Source organism: Bos mutus, unplaced genomic scaffold, assembly GCF_027580195.1.
Source record: "Bos mutus isolate GX-2022 unplaced genomic scaffold, NWIPB_WYAK_1.1 CTG330, whole genome shotgun sequence".
Classification (NCBI taxonomy): Eukaryota; Metazoa; Chordata; class Mammalia; order Artiodactyla; family Bovidae; genus Bos; species Bos mutus.
The window spans coordinates 1-25,677 of NW_027219820.1; the positions used below are offsets into that span (position 1 = coordinate 1).

General features: G+C 39.4%; 1 protein-coding gene across 1 annotated transcript in view; it reads right to left on the reverse strand.

The window, feature by feature from the left end:
* Nucleotides 1-962: 962 nt before the first annotated feature.
* Nucleotides 963-25,677, reverse strand: part of LOC102280884 (ATP-binding cassette sub-family C member 4-like) — a gene marked incomplete at its 5' end in the record, with an annotated part of 86,099 nt that continues 61,384 nt past the window's right edge. Inside the window, 3 exon segments of the mRNA XM_070366946.1 lie at nt 963-1,264; nt 3,345-3,476; nt 19,135-19,348. Of these exon segments, the coding sequence (XP_070223047.1) occupies nt 963-1,264; nt 3,345-3,476; nt 19,135-19,348 (648 nt within the window).

Here is a 25,677-nt window from a genome sequence, read left to right on the forward strand (position 1 = left end):
TTACTTAACAATCCAAGAGGTTGTCCCAGTGACCACCACTTCCTTTTCTAAATCATTACAAACCATCAGTTTAATACTGCACTTTGGAATTTTACATGGCAGCAGTTTCTGGAATGATTCATTTCTTCCCTTTGAAATATTTGGATAAAAAGATTCAATCTTATCTTGATACCACTCCTCTTTCATCATTATTGTATAATAACCTAATGAGATAATTTTCCACCCAAGAACTGGAGTCAGAAATTAAAAATTATTCTGAGGAGAGGTAGGAATTTACCAAAGGCCTGGAGTGGCGGGAGGCGCTGACACATAGAGGTCATGGCTGACAAAGATAACTTTTCCTCCCTGTCACAGTTGTTAAGGGACCTGGTTTTGGTGAAAATGCTGTGATGTTTGCCTTGGCTGCCTTTTACACGCCCACACCCTAGTTTAAAAGCCAAGAGAAGAAACCAATCAACACCTCAGACCCTCTCGCCTTTTCTACCTCACCCTCCCGCTTTGTCCTTCTGAGTGAAGCCACTCAAATATCAAGAGATAAGCTTTTAAACAGCTGGGAAGTTAGCTGGAGAAAGATTTCAGTTCTGAGACAGAACTCTGGGGAGTCCTGAATAGAGGTGAGGGGAAGTCCAAGGGCTTCTCTTGGCCTCAGACCTTATTAACAGGAAGTTTGTACCTTTCCACCACCCTCTTCAATTTCACCCACCACCCACCCCCTGCCTTTGGAACCACCAATCTGTTCTTTGTATCTATGAATTCGGTTTTGCTGAGGTTTTTCGTTTGTTTGTTTTCAATAAAATGTTTTAATCTTTAGACTTGGGTACCACAACCACAGTGTGGAGCCTGACTGCACCTGACGGTGCTTGGAACCCAGGGCTCCCTGGACATTGAGTTTCTCCTCTCGACCTTCCTAAGACTTTCAGTATATTAACAACACCATAGAGGTTCTCACCACATTTGTTCATTTACTCATTGGGGAGCTTTCTGCGTGTATAGGTCTGTGTCCACACCGTGGGCAGTGTAGTGAGGACCGAGTGGGATGAGAGCCAGGACAGGAAAGAGCTGGAGACCAGCCGCCCTCCCCCCTTGTGCAGGAAAGGCAGAAAAGGAGCCTGAACAGCATCAGGACAATCACAAATGCGCCTGCGCAAACAGATGAGCCTCTCCTGTAAACCCTGCACGTGGGGCCCCCACCAGCAGGGGGCAGCACCTGGGAGCGTCCTAGTGATGCGGGACTTCCGCCCACATGGACCTCCTGAGTCTGAATCTGCAGGTTAACAGTGTCCCCAGGTGACCTGCGGAGAAGGCAATGGCAAGCCACTCCAGTACTCTTGTCTAAAAAATCCCTGGACGGAGGAGCCTGGTAGGCTGCAGTCCATGGGGTCGCTAAGAGTCAGAGACGACTGAGCGACTTCACTTTCAATTTTCACTTTCACACATTGGAGAAGGAAATGGCAACTCACTCCAGTGTTCTTGCCTGGAGAATCCCAGGGTCTGGAGAGCCTGGTGGGCTGCCGTCTATGGGGTCGCACAGAGTCGGACACGACTGAAGCGATTTAGCAGCAGCAGGTGACCTGTAGGCACAATCAAATATGGAAAGTGCTGACCCCAGCTACAGATAGACCTATGGACAGATGGAAGAGAAGAATATGTAATTAGTTAGGAGGGCTTCTTGGAGGAAGCCTCTAGCAATGAAAGAAGCTGAAACATATGAAGAAATGAGATCTTTTGCTTCCAAGAGTGGTTCTCACTTGGCTGCAGGGTGGAATCACCTGTGGGGTCTTAAAAAGTGTTGACTCCTGCCTCCCCTTCCCCAAGATTCTGATTTAACTGAGATAAGCAACCATGCTCATAATTATCTACCTCAATAGGTGGAAGCTAAGATATAAAATCTGTTTCATTTTTTTTTTTTTTTTTTTGTCTAGTCTGCAAAATTTAATTTTAAAAATGTTTTTCATGTAGCATTTTCCAAAATTAAATATGATTAGTTTTGGATCAAGCAGTGTTTGGAATACCCAAAGCTTCTACCTATCGGGGTAGATAATTCTGAGTTGGTTTATGAGCATGGTTGCTGAGTGAAAGAGTGATTTTAGTTAGAACTGTCCAATGTAAGCTTTCTGTAAAACATTCTATGTGTATCAAAGTCTTCATCTTGGTTCTTCCAGAGCTTGAACTCCTCCCTCTGTGCTTGTGTCATTTTAACCACATGTGAAGGAAGAACAGTTTAGGCCATTGGATGAGGACCTTCTCAAATACACCTTCTACAGTCTCCAACCTACCTTTGTTGTTGTTGCTGTTGTTGTTCAGTTGCTCAGTTGTGTCCAACTCTTTGTGACACCATGGACTGAAGAACTACAGGCTTCTCTGTTCTTCAACATTTTCTGGAGTTTGCTCAAAGTCATGTCCACTGAGTCGGTGATGCCATCCAACCATCTTCTCATCTGTCGTCCCCTTCTCCTCCTGCCTTCAATCTTTCCCAGCATCAGAGTCTTTTCTAATGAGTCAGCTCTTCGTGTCAGGTGGCCAACCTTCCTTTATCCATGCCTATCCTGCTTTCCTTTCCTGGTGTTTAAGAATCACCAAGGTCAATGATTCCACCCTGGGTCTTTGGGTGGAAAGACACTCAAAGTCCATCCATCATCCCAACCAAAGCAATGGTTCAAGGGCAGGAATTATATTCATTTTCCAGATGAAGAAGCTAAGATTCAGAGGTTGAGACACAAAGGCAAGTAACTAAGGGGACCGTAGCCCATTTTGTCAAGGACGATACCAGTGTATTGTTCTGGCATCTTGCTGGTTATTTCTTTCCTTTCACTCTCAATTATCCCACTCTGGACAGTACATTCTTTGGGCACTCACATTTCTAGTGCATGGCACAGAAAGAACTGGCATGCAGATCAGTGTGACTGACTCCAAAAGCGGGGTTTTGTGTTATCCTAGGCTACCTCTTAACATTTCAGAATTATAATGTTTAGAAAGAAGGTTTCTTCTTTGTCATCATTCATTCAGAAAACATTTACTGAGCACCTTTATGTGACAGACACCGTGCTGGAGGATGTAACTAAAAAGTGAATAGGATCCAGTTCCAAGTCTGAGAAGCTCATGATTTACTAAGAAAACAGACCACCTATGAGAGGGTATTAGAGAAATATGAGTTAGCTAGGATGAGGACTGATCTTTCCAGAGAAATAACAACTGGTTTGATCCTAGAGAATGAAGTATCTCCCCTACATGGGGCTCCTGCTCTTTTTCACACCACAGGGCACTGAGGAGAATCACCAAGTCATCATTCTGACTTACACATCAGTCACCAAGAGTTTCACCCACAGTACATCCTCATCACCTACCTCTGGAGCTGTGACACAGGCCATGAAGACCTGGAGATGTGCTGTTCTGACCTCCCTTCAAGGACTCTCCCCCTAGTTGCTGGAAGTGCTGCCAGTGGGCAATCTTCAGCTCCAGAGCTTCTGGGGGGCAGCCTGTGTGCAATGACCCATCCAGGTGGAGGCAAAAAGGCCTGGCCAGTGGACATGTCAGGACAACCCTGAAGGGCCATCTTCACTCCAGAGCCCTCAAGGGTCAGCTAAGGTCATCTGGCCCATGATCCAGCTTGGTTTTTTCCCTCTGCTCTATCCAGTTTCTTCACTCTTAATTCCATGAGTGCTAATTCCAACAACACCCCTAATAAACATCCCAACACTAAACTCCATCTGAGTCTATATCCCAAAGAACCAATCTGTAACATACATCAAAAACATTCCAGAATTTGAGAAGGATTTTTATTTGAAAATTTCTGGTTATACACATAACATCTTAAAATCCCACAAATAGAAAACAAAAATGGTGGAAACAAGGACTTTGTGTGTCAATATTTTAAACCTTTGCTTTTAAAAATCTCACTCTAATGTTCTCTGACCAAAATGAAGTTAAGTTATATATTAATATCAAAAGAAAACTATTACATTGAATCATAAGAAACTGCTATTTTTATGAGCTAATACAGGTTGACTGTTAGCAATTTACATGGCTAATATAAGAGAAAAATAGCTATTAGTATTTGGAGTTTAGAGAACATTACACTGATGAATAACTCATGAGTGAAATATATAATAATGAATCAAATTAATAATTGGAAAATACATAACACTATGATTATTGATCAGTGCTCAGTACCAAAACATGTAGGCTACAGCTAAAGTGGGCCTTTAGGTGGAATAAAAAAGTAGGTTTTATGTACTTGCATAGGGGAAAAAAAAGTTTAAAAATTAATATGTTTCCAATTGAAGAATTTAGAAAAAAACTCAAATGAAGAAAAGTTGAAGGAATGGAAGAATATGATGAGCTAGAAAACATAAAATCAGAAAGAATCAATCAAGCACAGAATTTGATTCTTTGAAAATTAATAGGAAAAAATCAAGCAAGATTATTCAAGAAAAAAACAAGGTTCAAAGAAAATTAAAAAGCAAAATAGAACCCAATTATAGCTACTTAGATATTAAACATATAAGATTTTATGAATAATTTTAAGCCAATCAAGCTGAAAACTCACATGAAATAGATTAATTCATAAAGAATGAAACTTACCAAAAATGACTGTAGAAATAATAGTGGTCTAATACTGAGTGGTCTAAAATAATCACTAAAAATAAACTAGATGGTGAGGGTTTCATGACACTGCGAATGTGGCTAATGCAGTGAATTGTATGTTAAAATGGTTATCATAGAAAATTTTATGTTATAAATTTAAAAAGTGTAAAATATAGAATACAATACAATTCTCCATCTAGAAGACAGTGATCACCTAGAAGGGCTCCTATTTTGAGAAAGCATATTTTCTCTTCCTTCTGTTTTAGAACATATAATCAAATATTATCTTTACATATTTTAAATCAAGTGTCTTTTAAATTTGGGCAGAGGATACCTCTCTTTCCTATCTCACATAAACTAAAGTATATTTTTTTTTGTTTTTTCTTTTGTATATCTCTATTTTAATCAGAGATATTTATGTGCAATAATGGATCCTAGCACTGTTAAAGAAAGTGGTAAAACAAATAATGACTTCATACGGTCTTCAAGTAAATAGAACCCCTGATAAAATTGGAAAGTAATATGTAATTTTAGGAACAGTAAAAGACATCTGTGACAACTTTCTTTATACCTCATAAAATGAGTTTTGGTTCTGGAGTCTTTCAAGGCACTAAACCTTGTAGACAGCTTTCACTGGTGGATTTCACCTCTGATTTGGATAAGAAAAAATAGTATAATATATAAATAAAAATAATAAATCATTTTGTTAGAGCTTGAAACCATTGGGTAAAATTGGAGAAAAGAAGTCCAAATAAACTATCATCTATGTGTAAATATTTGGGACTAGCGTAAAAAAAGTATAATATAGTTTTTACAGTGCAAAAACTATTGGAAAAACACCTTTGGTATAGACTTCACATCATGATAGAATCACAGTGCTGACTCAACAATCATTAAGGCTGAGGGCTGTCCATTGGAAGCATTCATAACCACACGGCCACTGTGAGTAACATCTAGTTATTTCTTTTTGGTGTATGCCTGAAGGGGAAAAAGAACAAATTAAAAAAAAAATGTTTAAAGCATTTTAAAGTCCTCCTTTCTAAGGCAACACATTTGGAATACATGTGGAAGATGTCCACATCTTCATATTAAACAATCACATAGCTACTGGAGGCAAAATTTTAAAAACCAGGGATGTGCTTATTCTATTCAGGAAGTAGTCCCATCAGAATCCTCAGTGGGGCTGGGCTTAATGCCAAATAACCTGTAAATTCACTAGAGTTCTGATCATTCTAATTCACAGATATGCTTTGTTACTATAGTAAATTAAAAAGCAAAATCATTTTACTGACTCAAAACCTGGAGATAAATTAAAAACAGAGTGACAAAGATGCTAGGAAATCCAGCATCTGCACGAGGGTTTCTCATTTTCACACATAAAATGAGCTCAATAAATCTGGATGTTAGTATCCAGTTGTAATCCCTGTATTTTATAAATTCTGATTGACAAACATTGAAATCCTGGATATATATATATATGAAATATGCTGCTGCTGCTGAGTTGCTTCAGTTGTGTCCAACTCTGCCTGACCCCATAGACGGCAGCCCATCAGGCTCCCCCATCCCTGGGATTCTCCAGGCAAGAACACTGGAGTGAGTTGCCATTTCCTTCTCCAGTGCATGAAAGTGAAAAGTGAAAGTGAAGTCGCTAAGTTGTGTCCAACTCAGCAACCCCATGGACTGCAGCCTACCAGGCTCCTCAGTCCATGGGATTTTCCAGGCAAGAGCACTGGAGTTGGGTCGCCATTGCCTTCTCTGATATATGAAATATATTGATATATATATGAAATATATTGACATATATATATATGAAATGTATTTCATATATATATATGAAATATCCTGGCATTTAATTTGTGTGGCAAAAGCTATTAGAGGGCCTATAGAAATGTGATCTGTGAATAATTGGTCCCAAGAATGAAAGAAGAATCTAAAGCTTTAACAATGACTCAACCAAGCAACTTCTCTAAAATGTAAGATGATACCCAAAATAGGACAGTTCTTTGCCAGCTTGATTTTTTGAATTCTACCAATTTCTAGCTGAACTGGAAGAGACAGGCTTTCTGATGAATGTATAATCAGAACACAAAGGAAATGAAATGCTGTCAAGTTTCACTGTTTCACAACCATCACTTTTGAGTAGCTGTATCCTATCTCAGTTTCTTGACAAATGCACATAACAAAATGAAATAATATCAAGACTTGTGAGCTCTTATCTCTAAAAGTGTCTGGGTGAAGAAAAGATTTCAAAAGTAATTTTTTCCCAAAGAAGAATGAAAACTTTTGTCTTTAAAGCAGAAAATGTACCATCTATGTGAGACTCATTCTTGTCATATGATTCCAGATCTATTTTACAAAAGATGACTCCAAGTTCATTTGTGGATGTTGTTAACAAAGTTATCATGAGAGATAATGGACTTCATACATGAATACAAAAGTTCTGAAACCCCTACCTTCATATTAGGTGTACTTTCTTTTCCTCTTCTTGCTTGCATACTTGCTACCCTCAAAACAGCACTGTATATGAAATTATATATTAAAAGACCACTATATATAGACCACTTAAGTGGTCTATATATTAAAAGACCACTTAAGGAGAAAAATAAAATTCTCCAAAAATACTTGGATTCCACTGGGTGAAATCTGAGACTATTTTGATTCAAAATGCAAGGATTTAAAAGTCAGGCTTTTGGGGGCTAATTGCATATCATCTCTCTCCTCCATTTTTTTAAGCTAGCCATGCTTGTATGGTTATATATTTATGTACTCTCTTTGTGAAACTAAAAACAGCCAAAAGAACACATGAAAAAAAAAAAAAAAAACACATGGAAATATAATTCATTTTCTCCCAGTTGACAGTCCTCCCAAAATTAGCTGGCTCCTTTCCCTATAGCCCTTCTCAACATAATTTTTTATTTTAAAAAATGTCATGGTCTAAAATACTTGAAACTAAATAATGAAAACAAGCTTCCTGTGTATAAAATCCTTGATTTGACCTTCCTCTCTCCCATCTGTTGTCCTGGTGTAGACCACACTCTGGCTGACAGCAGGAGTGAGAGAAGGCATCTTTCAAGAGCAGGTTATGAAGGGAGTTGAGGTGACTGAACACTTGTTAGCAGAGACCTCATGGTCTCTGCTGAGCCTGGGATGGAGAAGCCCAGTCTCAACTCTCTCTCCTGGGACCACTGATGACCCTGGAAAGATCACTTAAGCTCACTCTTCACCAGCTGCCTCATTGGTGAAACAAGACAGTGACCTACCTCATAGGAACTAAGAGATGGCTACAAACTGCAGGTTGAAAACAGGCTGAGCTAAGGGTTGGGTGTGATTACAATGCTGCTCAGAGATATGGCCCCTTAGTCCACAGAAAGTAGCAATATCACATGATTTATGGCATGAAAGGAAAACATCTGGGAAGCCCTTTTGTTAATCATTTGATTTTATCTTTACAGAAGCCCAGAGTAGAAGTTAAGACACAATTAATTCACTTAATATGGTAAAAGATTACTAACACTTTCTAACCTGGGACTTTAAGAAGTCATTTAGGTTCTCCTACCTCAGTTTCTCCATCTAAAGGATAATACTGCCAGCTCAGCATGGTTGTGAAGATTAAAAAAGATGATGTCAAAAAAGTTCAAATTCAAGGCAAGCATATCAAAGGACCCAATATTGGGTTTCTTGAGTCATTTTCAGTTCTTCTCTTGGGTTTAGTTCATTATAGTTCCTCCAGTATAGGTTGAAATTTAGTATTTATACTCCAGCTTGTAAACAAAGCTACCATCATGGAATTAGATATCACTAAAAGCAATAGAGCAATAAAAGCTTTCCTGCATGGATAAAGGAATCAATATATTGAATATACTGAATCAGTGGTTCAATATATAGAGAATTATGGCTCAAGACTCTGACCATTCATTCTTACTAAGCTACATGGTCCTAGTTCAATCCCAAAAATCCTCAAACTCCTCTCCTTTTAATTAATTGGCTAAATAATTATTTCATTGAAGTATATAGCTGATTTACAGTGTCTTAGTTTCTAGCATCAGAGAAGGCAATGGCACCCCACTCCAGTACTTTTGCCTGGAAAATCCCATGGATAGAGGAGCCTGGTGGGCTGCAGTCCATGGGGTCACTAGAGTCGGAAACGACTGAGCGACTTCACTTTCACTTTTCACTTTCATGCATTGGAGAAGGAAATGGCAACCCACTCCAGTGTTCTTGCCTGGAGAATCCCAGGGACAGGGATGCCTGGTGGGCTGCCATCCATTGGGTCGCACAGAGTCAGACACAACTGAAGTGACTTAGCAGCAGCAGCAGCAGCAGTTTCTAGTGTACAGCAAAGTGATTCAGTTATACACACACATTCTTTTTCAGATTCTTTTCCATTGTACGTTATTACAACATATTGAATATAGTTCCTGATGTTATACAGTAGGTCATTGTCTCTTTTATATGTGAAAGTATGTATCTGATAATCCTAAACTTCTAATTTATCCCTCCCTCTCCTTTCCCTTTTATTAACCTTAAGTTTGTTTTCTATTTCTGTGAGTTTTATAAATAAGTTCATTTTTTTAAAAAAATTAATTCCACATATAAGTGCTATATGATTTTTGTCTTTCTCTGCTTCACACAGTATGATAATCTCTAGGTCCATCCATGTTACTGCAAATGGCATTATTTCATTCTCTTTCATGGCTGAATAATATTCCATTGTATGTGTATATACAGTATATGCATGTGTCTATATATGTATGTATCACAAACCTAGATGAATGAATAGATAAAGAAGATGTATGTATATGTATATACACATACTGTATCTTCTTTACCCGTTCATCTGCCAGCAGGCATTTAGGTTGCTTTCACATCTTGGCTATTCTTAGTACTGCTGCTATGAACACAAGGATGCATGTATCTTTTTGAATTATAGTTTTGTCTGGGATATTCCCAGGAATGGGATTGCTGGATAAAATGGCAACTCTATTTTTAGTTTTTTGAGGAATTTCCAGACTGTTCTGCAATCTGGAATTTCCATACTGTTCTGCAATTCCATACTGTGACTGCACCAATTTGTAATCACATCAACAATATAAAGAGGTACCTTTTTTTCCATATCCTCTTCATCATTTATTATTTGTAGACTTCTAAATGATGTCCATTCTGACCAGTGTGAGGTGATACCTCATTATAGTTTTGAACTGGATTTCCTTAATCATTAATGATGTTGAGCATCTTTTCATGTGGCTGTTGGCCATCTGTACATCTTCTCTGAAGAAATGTCTGCTTAGTTCTTATGCCCATTTTTCTATTGAGTTGTATGTTTTTTTTTGTTTATGAGTTGTAAGAACTTTTCATATATTTTGGAAATTAAGCTGTTGTCAGTCTCATAGTTTACAACTATTTTCTCCCACTCCATAGATTGTCTTTTCACTCTGTTTATGGTTTCCTTTGCTCTGCAAAAGTTTTTAAGTTGCTTAGGTCCCACTTTTTTACTTTTGCTTCCATAACTCTAGGTTAAATTTCTCATCTTTAAAGCAAGTCTAACTTTGTGTACAGTCTTCCCAGGTAGCACTAATGATAAAGAATCTGCCTGCCAATGCAGGAGCCTCAGGAGATGTGGGTTCAATCCTTGAGTCTGGAAAATTCCCCTGTAGAAGGAAATGGCAATCCACTCCAGTAGTCTTGCCTGGAAAATCCCATAGACAGAGGAGCCTGGCCGATTATAGTCCATGGCATCACAAAGAGTTGGACACAACTGAAGCAACTTAATATGCATGCAACTTTGTGTACATATTGGCAGGTATATTATCAAAGTTAAAGAGTACTAGAGAGTTAAGATTTCTGCTTTTTGATTAATTGAATAGTGAATTTTCTCTCCCCTTATCCTCTCAGAAATCACCCTAAACAGCAAGAATATTGGTAGATAAAAAATAAGGGTAATCCTTGATGAAATCAGGAGTCATTTGAAACTTCAAAAGACAAAAAGATCTCAACAGGCTGCCTTAGACAACAGGATACAATCAGCTGTGGCAAGACAAACAGAGGCTACCTAAGGGAAACAGATCTCAGCTATCATGAGTGAGCAGTTCTCCAACTAACTGGTGAATTCTAAGGTATTTAATGAGGTATCATAAAAAACCACTGTGTTTGTGTGAAGCATATACACTGTCAAGGACCTTGGAGAACAGAAATTCTGAAACACAAGCATCATTGTAACCACCCATCTCTGCAGGCTAGGGAATATTCATTCTCAATTTCTCCCTAGCTTGCTTATCCTCTCTGTCTCTCTCTCTCTCTCTCTCTCTCTCTCTCTCTCTCTCTCTCTCTCTCTTTTGGTTATAAGAAGCTTCTGTACTAAATAGAGAGAATCCCCTCTAGCTTGAAGTGATGCCCTGCAAATATTAATATATGACCTAGAAAAAAATCACTTAATCCAAAGGAAAGCAGAAGGAATAACAATAATAATAAAGTAGTATAGGATCTATAAAATACACAAATAATGTGCTCCCTGGACCAGCTCTCTGACCTTCAGTGAACCCTTGACCTAATCACCTCATCCATGATGTGGGATTAAAAATAAAAGACCATCATGAGAATAAAGTGAAATCATACATGTAAGAACTATGTAAAATAAATTATAAAGAACTACACAAATAGTCAGTCATGACTGACTGATTGAACAACAACAACAACACACAAATGTAGTTTGTGTATATTTCCTGGAGAAGGAAATGGCAACCCACTCCAGTATTCTTGCCTGGAGAACCCCATGAACAGTATGAAAAGGCAAAAAGTATGACACCAGAAGATGAGCCCCTCAGGTTGGAAGCTGTCCAGTAAGCTACTGGGGAAGAGGGGAAGACAATTGCTAATAGCTCCAGGATGAATGAAGTGCTGGGCCAAAGTGGAAACGATGCTCAGTAGTGGATGCATCTGCTGGGGAAAGTGAAGTTTGATGCTATAAAGAACAATATTGCATAGGAACCTGGCATGTTAGGTCCAAAAATCAAGGTAAATTCAAAGTGGTCAAACAGGAAGATGGCAAGAGTGAACATCAACATTTTAGAAGTCAGTGAACTAAACTGGAAAGGAATGGGTGAATCTAACTCAGATGACCATTAAATCTACAACTGTGGACAAGAACCCCTTAAAAGAAATATAGTAGCCCTCGTGGTCAACAGAAGAGTCCAAAATGTAGTACTTGGGTGCAATCTCAAAAATAACAATGATCTTGGTTCATTTCCAAAGCAAACCATTCAACATGTAATCCAAGTCTATGACCCAACCACTGATGCCAAAGAAGCTAAAGCTGACTGGTTCTATGAAGACCTACAAGACCTAGAACTAACATTAAAAAAAAAAAATATATATCCTTTTCATCATAGGGGATTGGAATGCAAAGATAGGAAGTCAAGAGATACCTAAAGTAATAGGCAAGTTTGGCCTTGGAGTACAAAATGAAGCAGGACAAAGGCTAACAAAGTTTTGCCAAGAGAACATATTGGTCATAGCAAACATCCTTTTCCAACAGCCCAGCAGATGACTGTGCACATGGACATCACCAGCTGGTCAAAATTGAAATCAGATGATTATGTTCTTTGCAGCCAAAGATGGAGAAACTCTACATGGTCAGCAAAACAAGAACTGGAGCTGACTGTGACTCAGGTCATCAGCTGCTTATTGCAAAATTCAAACTTAAATAGAAAGGAATAGAGAAAATCACTAGGCAATTCAGCTATGACCTAAATCAAATCTCTTATAATTATACAGTGGAGGTGATGAATAGATTCAAAGGATAAGATCTGGTAGACAGAGCATCTGAAGAACTATGAATGGAGGTCTGTAACAGTGTATGGGAGGCAGTGACCAAAACCATCCCAAAGAAAAAGAAATGCAAGAAGGCAAAGTGATTGTCTGAGGAGGCTTCACAAATAGCCAAGGAAAGAAGAGAAGCAAAAGGCAAAGGAGAAAGGGAAAGATATACACAACTGAATGCAGAGTTTCCAAAGGATAACAAGGAGAGAAAAGAAGGTCTTCTTAAATGAACAATGCAAAGAAAGGGAGGAAAAGAATAGAATGGGAAAGACTAGAGATCTCTTTCAAGAAAATTGGAGCTATGAAGGAAACATTTCATGCAAGGATGGGCATGATAAAGGACAGAAAACTCAAGGACCTAACAGAAGCAGAAGAGATTAAGAAGTGACAAGAATACACAGAAGAACTATACAAGAAAGGTCTTAACAATCCAGATAATCACAATGGTGTGGTCACTCACCTAGAACTGGATATCCTGGACTGTGAAGTCAGTAGGTTTTAGGAAGCATTACTATGACCAAAACCAGTGAAGGTGATGGAATTCCAGCTGAGCTATTTAAAATCTTAAAAGATACTGCTGCTAAAGTACTGCACTCAATAGGGCAAATTTGGAAAACAGCAGCTGCCACAGGACTGGGAAAGATCAATTTTCATTCTAATCCCAAAGAAGAGCAATGCCAAAGAATGTTCAAATTACTGCACAGTTGTGCTCATTTCCCATGCTAGCAAGGTTATGTTCAAAATCCTTTAAGCTAGGCTTCTGCAGTACATGAACCAAGAACTTACAGACATACAAGATGGGTTTAGAAAAGGCAGAGGAACCAGAGATCAAATTGCCAACATTTGTTGGATCATGGAGAAAGCAAGGGAGTTCCAGTAAAACATCTACTTCTGCTTCATTGACTACGCTAAAGCCTTTGACTGTGTGGATCACAACAAACTGTAGAAAATTCTTTGAAATGGAAGTACCAGTTCACTTTACCTGCCTCCTGAGAAACCTGTACACTGGTCCAGAAGAAACAGTTAGAACAAGACATGGAAAAATGGACTGGCTCAAAACTGGGAAAGGAGTACATCAAGGCTGTATATTGTCACTCTGTTTATTTAACTTAATGCAGGGTGCTGCTGCTGCTGCTAAGTCGCTTCAGTCGTGTCCAACTCTGTGCGACCCCATAGACTGCAGCCACCAGGCTCCCCCTTCCCTGGGATTCTCCAGGCAAGAACACTGGAGTGAGTTGCCATTTCCTTCTCCAATGCAGGAAAGTGAAAAGTGAAAGTGAAGTCGCTCAGTCGTGTCCAACTCCCAGCGACCCCATGGACTGCAGCCTACCAGGCTCCTCTGTCCATGGGATTTTCCAGGAAAGAGTACTGGAATGGGGTGCCATTGCCATCTCCATAATGCAGAGTAGATCATGTGAAATGCCAGATTGGGTGAGTCACAAGTTGGAATCACGAATTCTGGGAGAAATAACAACAACCTCAGATAGGCAGATGATACCATTCTAATGGCAGTAAGTGGAGAGAAGCTAAAAGAGCCTCTTGATGAGGGTGAAAAAGGAGAGTGAAAAGCTGGCTTGCCACTCAACATTAAAAACAGTAAGATAATCACATCCTGTCCCATCACTTCATTGCAAATAGACAGGGTAACAGTGGAAGCAGTGACAGATTTTCTTGGGTTTCAAAATCACTGTGGACAATGACTACAGTCAAGAAATTAAAAGACGCTTGCTCCTTGGAAGGAAAGCTATGAAATATGAGAGTTGGAGGGGAAAAGGTGGAATATTGTTCATTGGATCTAGAAAGATCTACTGGGAAAAAATGTAGGTCACCTCTGTTTTCTAATTTGTGAAGAAAAATCCTACATGATACTAATATCATTTTCTCCATAAGTCTTTGTTGTTTAGTATTACGTCCAGTTAGAGAGTTGGTCTGTTTGCTCTACCAAAACCTCAATTTAGCACTCTAGAGATCTCCTTTCCTGTGATGATACTGTCTGCTTGCTCAGTCTTTGCTTTATTACTTTCTGTGTGTGAAATGCCTCTACAATTGCATTTCTACTCTTTAATATTGTATGCAGTGACTTGTTCCTCAAATGTGCTGCTCTGACTTTAAATTTGTGTCCCACCAGTAAAGTTCAGATTCAACTCCCAAAACAAACAAAAAGAATTAGTTCCAGTTACCCCCTTATGCTTCCTGTATCTTCTGGAAGATGGAAGTTGTCACCAGAATAAATCATGAATTCACAATACCTTAATTCTATAGTCTGGATGGTGTTTAAAGGTATACAAAGCATTTTCTCAGAGATGAGGTGTGTGAGAGCACTAAGTACTGTATATGATGTGAGAAAGGTGCTCAAAGAGTAACATTCAGGTCACGTAGAATCTTTCTAGCAAAGGTGAGGTGATAGTAACTCGACTGTACAAATGTGATAACTGAGGTCTCATTGTACAAATGTGATAACTGAGGTGACAGCCTAAAAACACAAAAATAAATAGAAAATAGCCTATATTCCCTCTGTCAATGTTTCTTCTTATTCTTTCTCCTTAGAAGAAGATCTGTACTTTCCACTGTTCAGAGGGTAGGAAATTGTCCATGATCACAGAGCTGTTGGAAGAGTTGACAAATTTGGCTTGTTCAAGCCTAGATTGGGGACAACAAAGATTGTGTTCTGAGCTTTTCAGAAGTACTTACATTTTATGCAAATGTAGGGAAACTGCACTTGGAGCCCTATATTTTTTATGCCTGAAATTCACAGAGCACTTTCATCCACTATAGTGTCTCCCATTTAGAGCTTCCCTCCTAAGATATGACAAGCATTTGTGAGTCCCTGTAAACCTAGTCACAAAACAGCCAGAAATCCCACAAACCCTTTTGTTCTTTTGACCTTAGGCATTTCACATCAGAGGGATATATCCCCAACTATGTGTCAAAATCCTCAATTTAAAAATGTGTTTTCATTACATATAATCAAACATTGAGTAGTGAGAAATAGATTACTGAATTCTAGATGGGTCCAGATAACATAAGATATTGGCTTCAACACCCGTATTTAATAGATGAGGAAGTCCCTTAAGAGGAAGGTGGCCCTATATACATAACCATATACATTGCCACTCATCATTAAAACACTAAGATCATGGCATCCTGTCCCATCACTTCATTGCAAATAGAAAGAGTAAAAGTGGAAGCAGTGACAGACTTTATTTTCTTAGGCTCCAAAATCACTGTGGACAGTGACTACACCCAGGAAATTAAAAGATGCTTGCTCCTTGGAAGGAAAGATATGACAAACCTAGACAGCATATGGAAAAGCAGAGACATCACTTTGCCCACAAAAGTCACATATATAGTGGCTCTATACACATAATTAATGTTATGCTAGTTTGTAGCAGACACAGAATTAGAAATCTGTTCTTTCAGTAAGTGTTTCAAATCAACTGTAATATTCATGTAGAAAGAGGCATAGGTCATAGAATTAGAAAGCTTGTTGATTCCTGGCCTAACAATCTTGCAACTAATTTAACAATATTTATTGGTAAGCTACATTTGTGTGTTGTTGTTGTTCAGTTGCTAGGTTATGTCTGACTCTTTGTGACCGCATGGACTATAGCATGCCAGGCTCCTCTGTCCTCCACTATCTCCTGGAGTTTGCTCAATCCATTGTGTCAGTGATGCTATCTAACCATCATGTAATCTGCCTCTCTTCTCCTTTTGCATTCAATCTTTCCCAGCATCAGTCTTTTCCAAAGAGTTGGATCTTCACATCAGGTGGCCAAATTATTGGAGCTTCAGCTTCAACATCAGTCTTTCCAATGAATATTCAGGATTGACCTCCTTTAGGATTGACTGGTTTAATCTCTTTGCAGGCCAAGGAGCTCTCTAAAGTCTTCTCCAGCACCACAATTCAAAAGCATTAATTCTTTAGGGCTCAGCCTTCTTTATAGACTAACTCTCACATCCATACATGACAATTGGAAAAGCTATCACTTTGACTATATGGACTTTTGTGGGCAAAATGATGTCTCTGCTTTTCCATATGCTGTCTAGACTTGTCAACTAGCTGTTCCTTGATAGCACTTACATCCAAAATGTACTGAGAGCCAAAACAATCTTGAGAAAGAAGAATGGAACTGGAGGGATCAACCTTCCTGACTTCAGTCTATAAAACTAAAGTCATCAGACAGCAGAGTACTGGCACAAAAACAGAAATGCAGACCAGTGGAAGAGGATGGAAAGCTCAGAGATAAACCCAGGCACCTGTGGGCACTTTATCTTTAACAAAGGAGGCAAGAACATACAATGGAGAAAAGACAGTTTCTTCAATAAGTGGTGCTGGGAAAACTGGACATCTACGTATAAAAGAATGAAATTAGAACACTCCCTAACACCATACATTAAAAAGAAACTCAAATTGGATTAAAGACCTAAATGTAGGACCAGAAACTATAAAAACTCTTAGAGAAAAACATAGGCAGAACACTCTTTGACAAGATCCTCTATGACCTGCCTCTTCGAGTAATGGAAATAAAAGCAAAAATAAACAAATGGCACCTACTTAAAAGCTTTTGCACTGTGAAGGAAACTATAAGCAAGGTGAAAAGACAACCCTCAGAATGGGAGAAAATAATAACAAATGAAACAACTAACAAAAGATTATCCTCCAAAATATATAAGCAGCTCATTCAGCTCAATAACAAAAAAATAAACTACCCAATCAAAAATTGGGCAGAAAACCTAAACAGACACTTCTCCAAAGAAGATATACAAATGGCTAATAAACATATGAAGAGATGCTTAACATCTCTCATTATTAGAGAAATGCAAATCAAAAGTACAATCAGGTATCACATCACACTGTTCAGAATGGCCAGCATCAAAAAATCTACAAACAAATGCTAGAGAGGGTGTGAACCAAAGGGAACTCTCTTGTACTCTTGGTGGGAATGTAAACTGATATGGCCACTATGGAGAACAGTATGGAGATTCCTCAAAAACTAGGAATAAACTACCATATGACCCAACAATCCCACCACTGGGTATACACCCTGAGGTATGGTTTCATCATTGAAAAAGACACATGTACCCCAATGTTCACTGCAGCACTATTTACAATAGCTAGGACATGAAAGCAACCTAGATGTCCATCAACAGATGAATGAATACAGGGGTTGTGGTACATATACACAATATTCAGTTCAGTTCAGTCACTCAGTTGTGTCTGACTCTTTGCAACCCCATGAACCGCAGCATGCCAGGCCTCCCTGTCCATCACCAACTCCAGGAGTTTACCCAAACTCATGTCCATCGAGTCAGTGATGCCATCCAGCCATCTCATCCTCTGTCATCCCCTTCACCTCCTGCCCTCAATCCCTCCCAGCATCAGGGTCTTTTCCAATGAGTCAACTCTTTGCATGAGGTGGCCAAAGTACTGGAGTTTCAACTTCAACATCAGTCCTTCCAATGAACACCCAGGACTGATCTCCTTTAGGATGGACTGGTTGGATCTCCTTGCAGTCCAAGGGACTCTCAAGAGTCTTCTCCAACACCACAGTTCAAAAGCATCAATTCTTCAGCACTCAGCTTTCTTCACAGTCCAACTCTCACATCCATACATGACTACTGGAAAAACCATAGCCTTGACTAGATGGAACTTTGTTGACAAAGTAATGTCTCTGCTTTTAATATGCTGTCTAGGTTGGTCATAACTTTCCTTTCAAGGAGTAAGTGTCTTTTAATTTCATGGCTGCAATCACCATCTGCAGTGATTTTGGAGCCCCAAAAAATAAAGTCTGACACTGTTTCCACTGTTTCCCATCTATTTCCCATGAAGTGATGGGACCAGATGCCATGATCTTAGTTTTCTGAATGTTGAGCTTTAAGCCAACATTTTCACTCTCCTCTTTTACTTTCATCAAGAGGCTTTTTAGTTCCTCTTCACTTTCTGCCATAAGGGTGGTGTCATTTGTATATCTGAGGTTATTGATATTTCTCCCGGCAATCTTGATTCCAGCTTGTGCTTCTTCCAGCCCAGTGTTTCTCATGATGTACTCTCATGATGTGTGAGTAATACACAATATTACTCAGCCATAAAAAGGAATGCATTTGACTCAGTTCTAATGAGGTGGATGAACCAAGAACATATTAAACAGAGTGAAGTAAGTCAGAAAGAGAAAAACAAATATATATTAGTGCATATATATGGACTCTAGAAAGATGGTATTGATAAACCTATCTGCAGAGCAGCAATGGAGATGCAGACATAGCCAGTGGAAATTTGCAGTATCATGCAGGGAGCTCAAATCCACTGCTCTGTGACAACTTAGCAGGATGGAATGTGGTGGGAGGGAGACTCAAGAGAGAGGGGACATATGCATACCATGGCTGATTCATGTTGATATACAGCAGAAATCAACACAATATTGTAAAGCAATTATCATCCAATTAAAAATAAATTTAAATTTGAAAAAATGTACTGAGCACCTATCAGAATGAAATGTAAAGGATCTGCAGAGTGTTCTATGCTCTCTAAGAATCTAAAGCCAGAGTTCAACCACCTGTACTCTGCAATACAAAATCTCTCATGCACACATGACTGCACACATTCTGACCCCACCCCCAGCACTGCTGCAGATTCTCAGCAGACCTGCCTTCAGCCTGCAAAGTATTATTAAGACTCAGTCATGATGCTTAGTCTCCAGAGGCTTCTGATTGAAAAGGGCACTGAGTGCTTGTTACCAGATGCCTGTTGGAGATCAGGTGAGGAGTGTGAACCCTGGAGACAAACTTCAATTACAACTCCCTGCAGCAGCCTCACCTGTTTGGCTCTTTCAGTGAGGGCAGTGGCCTCAGCCTCACCCAGTTGTTGCACCATCTTGTAAAATAGGCTCTTACTGTTTTGCAGCAAATCATGTGGTGGACTGTATTCTTTCACTGTCCCTGAATCCAAAACCTGTTAATCAGCAGAAAGAAACCCATTAGCAGCATGCAATGTATCCCAGTAACATACTGTAACTCAGACAATATTTTGGAAAGAGGCAGGAGGAGAAAAATGGAGAGAATCTATTTAGGTGGTAGGCCTTGTGCTGTGTAAATGGTTTGATTACCTTGTTTTACCAGGCAAAATCCTAATGAAACTGTGCAAACTCCGATTGGGACTTGAACCCATGGTTTTTTAATTAGAATCACTCACCTGGTGTCTGGACGTACTGAAGTTCAGGTGCTTTATGTCTCAGCTCAGAAAGAATTCAGTGAGAGACAAAGTGATAGTGAAGAAGTGGATTTATTTATAGAGATAAAGATTCTATTGTATCTCTGTTGTATACTTGATAAGAATGTGTTCCAATAAAACAGTTATTAGTCAAAAATTTCACTCTCAGTACTTATATGGTATGGAAGCCTTAAGAATATGTTCTAGAATATTGGTCCACAGATTTCTTCTTCACCTTACTGTAGCAAGAATCACAAAATCTTAGGAAAACTACCTTCTTACAGTGTTTTCATGACAGATTCTTCTATTTCAGCTAAATTTTATTGAGTCCTCATTTTCAAAGAATTCACTGATTTAGCTATTACTATGTTTTGTTTCCCTGGAGAAGGAAATGACAACCCACTCCAGTATTCTTGCCTGGAAAATCCCATGGACAGAGGAGCCTGGCAGGCCACAGTCCTTGGGGTCACAAAGAGTTGGACATGACTGAGTGACTGAACACACACATACAGATTCTATAGACAGACTGCAGGCCATCTCAAAAGGCAAGAGTGGCTATAGCAGAAACACACTCAAGGGACAGAGTGTGGATCATCTCAGAAGGCGAGAGGCCTCTGATTATTTAACTTATATGCAGTATACATCATGAGAAATGCTGGGATGGATGAAGCACAAGCTGTTGTCAAGATTGCTGGGAGAAATATCAATAACCTCAGATATGCAGATGACACCACCCTTATGGCAGTAAGTGAAGACCTAAAGAGCTTCTTGATGAAAGTGAATGAGAAGAGTGAAAAAGTTGGCTTAAAACCCAACATTCATAAAACTAAGATCATAGCATCTGGTCCCATCACTTCATGGCAAATAGATGGGGAAACAATGGAAACTGTGACAGACTTAATTTTGGGGGGCTCCAAAATCACTGCAGATGGTGACTGCAGCCATGAAATTAAAAGACACTTGCTCCTTGGAAGAAAAGTTATGGGCAATCTTGACAGCATATTTAAAAGCAGAGACATTACTTTGCAACAAAGGTCCATCTAGTCAAAGATACTGTTTTCCCAGTAGTCATGTATGGATGTGAGAGTTGGACTATAAAGAAAGCTGAGTGCCAAAGAATCGATGCTTTTGAACTGTGGTGTTGGAGGAGACTTTTGAGAGTCCCTTGGGACTGCAAGGACATCCAACCAGTTCAACCTAAAGGAAATAAGCCCTGAATATTCATTGGAAGGACTGATGCTGAAGCTGAACTTTGGCTATCTGATGCAAAGAACTGACTCATTTGAAAAGACCCTGATGCTGGGAAAGATTGAACGTGGAATTAGAAGGGGATGACAGAGGATGGGATGGTTGGATGGCATCACTGACTCAATGGACAAGAGTTTGAGTAAACTCTGGGAGTTGGTGATGGACAGGGAGGCCTGCGTGCTGCAGTCCATGGTATCGCAAAGAGTCGGACTGAACTGAACTGAAAAGAGCACTGAATCTCTTGTCAGAGAGGTTAAGATGCTTTTGAATTTGGCTGTGGTTGTAGTTTATTATTCTGAGAGTGAAAGGCTGGCAAAAAGAGCTCCTACTTAAGCAGCTTTAGCAGAGCTGCTTTGCATAGAATAAATTTGTAGAAATCCAGTTTTCTCTTTGGATAAGACTAAAGAAGCAAGAAAGAAATTGGGCTCCAAATTCCAGTGATCACAGCCTGGCATAGCACACAGGGAAGCCCAGTCTGAATTGCTGAGGCTCTAAATCTCTTTTGTCACAAATTATCTTTCCTTGTTTCTTTCCTTTTTCCAACTGCCTACTTTTCAGCCACTTTATTGCTCATTAATATGTCCACTAATTGGATGCTGAAAGGGAGAGGAGGGGGCTCTTAACTCTGCCTTTCTGCCTGTTGGTGGCTTTGCTTAATAGTTTCAGAGGGAAGGAAGAGTCTGAAACAATTGGCCTAAATGATGTACCCAGGAAAACAGTTTTGATGTGAAGTGGTTTCCTGGTAGCTTAGACAGTAAAGAAAATGCTTCCAATGTAGGAGACCCAGGTTCCATCCCTGGGTTGGGAAGATCCCCCAGAGAAGAGAATACCTACACACTCCAGTATTCTTGCCTGGAGAAATCCCATGGACAGAGGAACCTGGCGAGCTACAGTCCATGTGGTTGCAAAGAATCAGGCATGACTGAGTGACTACTACCACTACCACTACTAGAGTAAATGTATCTTAAGAAAATACCCTGAAACTCTAAGCAAGACACAGGTTGTGTTTCACATCTAGGTATTGTACTTAATCCATCCTATGTCATTTAGTGGGAATTGTTCATCAAGTCTCATAAAGGCCATTTTCCCACTAACCTTTTTTTAACTACTGTGCATCACTGCTAAAGGCATCTTTCTCAAAAGAGCTGAAGAATAATTGAATCTGTCACATCCATCTAATTATTAAAATGTCCTATAATTTGGCATGCCAATTTAGATGCCCTCAATGTGCAATTTTACTTAAACATAGAACATATAACTACTCCTCTTGACATTGAAGAAAAAAAAAAAAAAAACACAATTTTAAAACACAGGTCTATCTCATGCCAAAGACTAAGTAAATAAGTACAAAATTGGGGCAGCAGACAGATGGGCCCCAGGCTGCCCAGCTGGAGTTTGTCCTCTCTGGACAGATACTCCAAGAAGAAGACAATAGCAGGAGGGAGGAGAAGCTGAGCTCTGCCCAGATAAAAGATAAACAGGCCACATTTTCTCATTCTCAAGGTTAAGAAGACCTTCCTACCTACACATGTGCAGAAATGTTCCTTGGGGGTCAAAAAGGGAGGGGTCACCACCCCACTGTAGGTGATGTCAACCTACCCATAAGCCTCTTCTCTAGGATCCATCTTGCCTAAGGGATGTATGCACACACATGGGAGGACCTTGAGATAAACCAAGTACAGACTCAGAGTCAGATAAAACAAGATGATTGTGCCAAAGGAAACCCAGAAAAAATGCCCCATATAAGTGATTTTACCTATCAAAGTGTACCACTCTTTTTCTGAGCCTGCCCATGTGACTATCTACATGTTATCATTTTCCCTCCTACCGAGCCCTTTGTTTCACTACTGTCCATCTGCTTGTGTAAATTCATTTATACAAAGTCAGAAGTCCAGGGCCTTGTCACTGGCTACTGGCCCTTGAGGCCTGGTGCCTGGGATTCAGAGCTTTCTATGCCTCAGCCTGACTTCAATCTCTGTCCAGGGAACCAAAATCCTTCTTCAAGCTGCTGCAGGCTGAGTCGCCTGAGATCAAAAGGTTCATTACTTCATACAATGAACAACTTTACATTCTGCAAAAGCAACAACTTTTAAAAATCACCACTTCAGAGTTGGTGAAAATGAGTTCTCTGACTATAAAGACTTTATATATTTTAATGAAAATATTATTAATATTTTGTCCTTGTCCAACTTTCTACTTTATTCAAATTTGAATGAATAGTAAATTTTCCAATTTCTCTCACATTGTCTAAAACACATAAATGCCACTGAGATGAGTAGTTATTAGAATTGGCTTTCAGAATTTTCCACAGTTTATGATCTAAAAGGCTTACATAATCAATAAAGCAGAAAACAAAAAAAAAGGATATTGGCAATTTGATCTCTGGTTCTTCTTCCTTTTATAAAACAAGCTTGAACATCAGTAAGTTCACGGTTATAAGCCTGGTGGAGAAAGCATTATTTTACAAGCATGTGAGATGAGTCAAAAGCATTCTTTGGCATTGCCTTACTTTGGGATTGGAATGAAAACTGACCTTTTCCAGTCCTGTGACCACTGTTGAGTTTTCCAAATTTGCTGGCATGTTGAGTGCAGCACTTTCACAGCATCATCTTTCAGGATTTGAAATAGCTCAACTGGAATTCCATCACCTCCACTAGCTTTGTTCATAGTGATGCTTTCTAAGGCTCACTTGACTTTACATTCCAGGATGTCTGGCTCTAGGTCAGTGATCACATCATCGTGATTATTTGAGTCGTAAAGATCTTTTTTGTACAGTTCTTCTGTGTATTCTTGCCACCTCTTCTTAATATCTTCTGCTTCTGTTAGGTCTATACCATTTCTGTCCTTTATCGAGCCCATCTTTGCATGAAATATACCCTTGGTATCTCTAATTTTCTTGAAGAGATCTCTAGTCTTTACCATTCTGTTGTTTTCCTCTATTTCTTTGTATTGATCGCTGAGGAAGACTTTCTTATCTCTTCTTGCTATTCTTTGGAACTCTGCATTCAGATGCTTATACTCCTTTGCTTTTCACTTCTCTTCTTTTCACAGCTATTTGTAAGGCCTCCCCAGACAGCCATTTTGCTTTTTTGCGTTTCTTTTCAACGGGGATGGTCTTGATCCCTGTCTCCTGTACAATGTCACGAACCTCTGTCCATAGTTCATCAGGCACTCTATCTATCACATCTAGGCCCTTAAATCTATTTCTCACTTCCACTGTATAATCATAAGGGATTTGATTTAGATCATACCTAAATGGTCTACTGGTTTTCCCTACTTTCTATAATTTAAGTTTGAATTTCCTAATAAGGAGTTCATGATCTGAGCCACAGTAATCTCCTGATCTTGTTTTTTGTTTAGAGCTTCTCCACCTTTGGCTGCAAAGAACATAATCAATCTGAAGGGTTGACCATCTGGTGAAATGTAGAGTCTTTCTTGTGTTGTTAGGTGTTTGATATGACAGTGCATTTTCTTGGCAAAACTCTATTAGTCTTTGCCCTTCTTCTTTCCATATTCCAAGGCCAAATTTGCCTGTTACTCCAGGTGTTTCTTGACTTCCTACTTTTGCATTCCAGTCCCCTAAAATGAAAAGGACATCTTTTTTGGGTGTTAATTCTAAAAGGTCTTATAGGTCTTCATAGAACCGTTCAAATTCAGCTTCTTCAGCATTACTGACTATGCCAAAGCCTTTGACTGTGTGGATCACAATAAACTGTGGAAAATTCTGAAAGACATGGGAATACAAGACCACCTGACCTGCCTCTTGAGAAATCTGTATGTAGGTCAGGAAGCAACAGTTAGAACTGGACATGAAACAACAGACGGGTTCCAAATAGGAAAAAGAGTGCATCAAGGCTGTATATTGTCACCCTGATTATTTAGCTTCTATGCAGAGTACATCATGAGAAAAACTGGACTGGAAGAAGAACAAGCTGGAATCAAGATTGCCGGGAGAAATATCAATAACCTCAGATATGCAGATGACACCACCCTTATGGCAGAAACTAAAGAGGAACAAAAAAGCCTCTTGATGAAAGTGAAAGTGGAGAGTGAAAAAGTTGGCTTAAAGCTCAACTTTCAGAAAACGAAGATAATGGCATCCGGTCCCATCACTTCATGGGAAATAGATGGGAAACAGTGTCAGACTTTATTTTTGGGGCTCCAAAATCACTGCAGATGGGGACTGCAGCCATGAAATTAAAAGACACTTACTCCTTGAAAGGAAAGTTATGACCAACCTAGATAGCATATTCAAAATCAGAGACATTACTTTGCCAACAAAGGTCCAGCTAGTCAAGGCTGTGGTTTTTCCTGTGGTCATGTATGGATGTGAGAGTTGGACTGTGAAGAAGGCTGAGTGCCGAAGTATTGATGCATTTGAACTGTGGTGTTGGAGAAGACTCTTGAGAGTCCCTTGGACTGCAAGGAGATCCAACCAGTCCATTCTGAAGGAGATCAGCCCTGGGATTTCTTTGGAAGGAATGATGCTTTTCCAGTACTTTGGCCACCTCATGCAGAGCTGACATTGGAAAAGACTCTGATGCTGGGAGGGATTGGGGGCAGGAAGAGAAGGGGATGACAGAGGATGAGATGGCTGGATGGCACCACTGACTCAATGGACGTGAGTCTGAGTGAATTCCGGGAGTTGGTGATGGACAGGGAGGCCTGGCGTGCTGGGATTCATGGGGTCGCAAAAAGTCGGACACAACTGAGCGACTGAACTGAACTGAATATCTAAAATACCAAAGCCAAAAAAAAAAAAAAATAGTGCTCTCAAAAACCAATAGGATTAATAATATAAATGGTAGAAAGATCATTTTGAT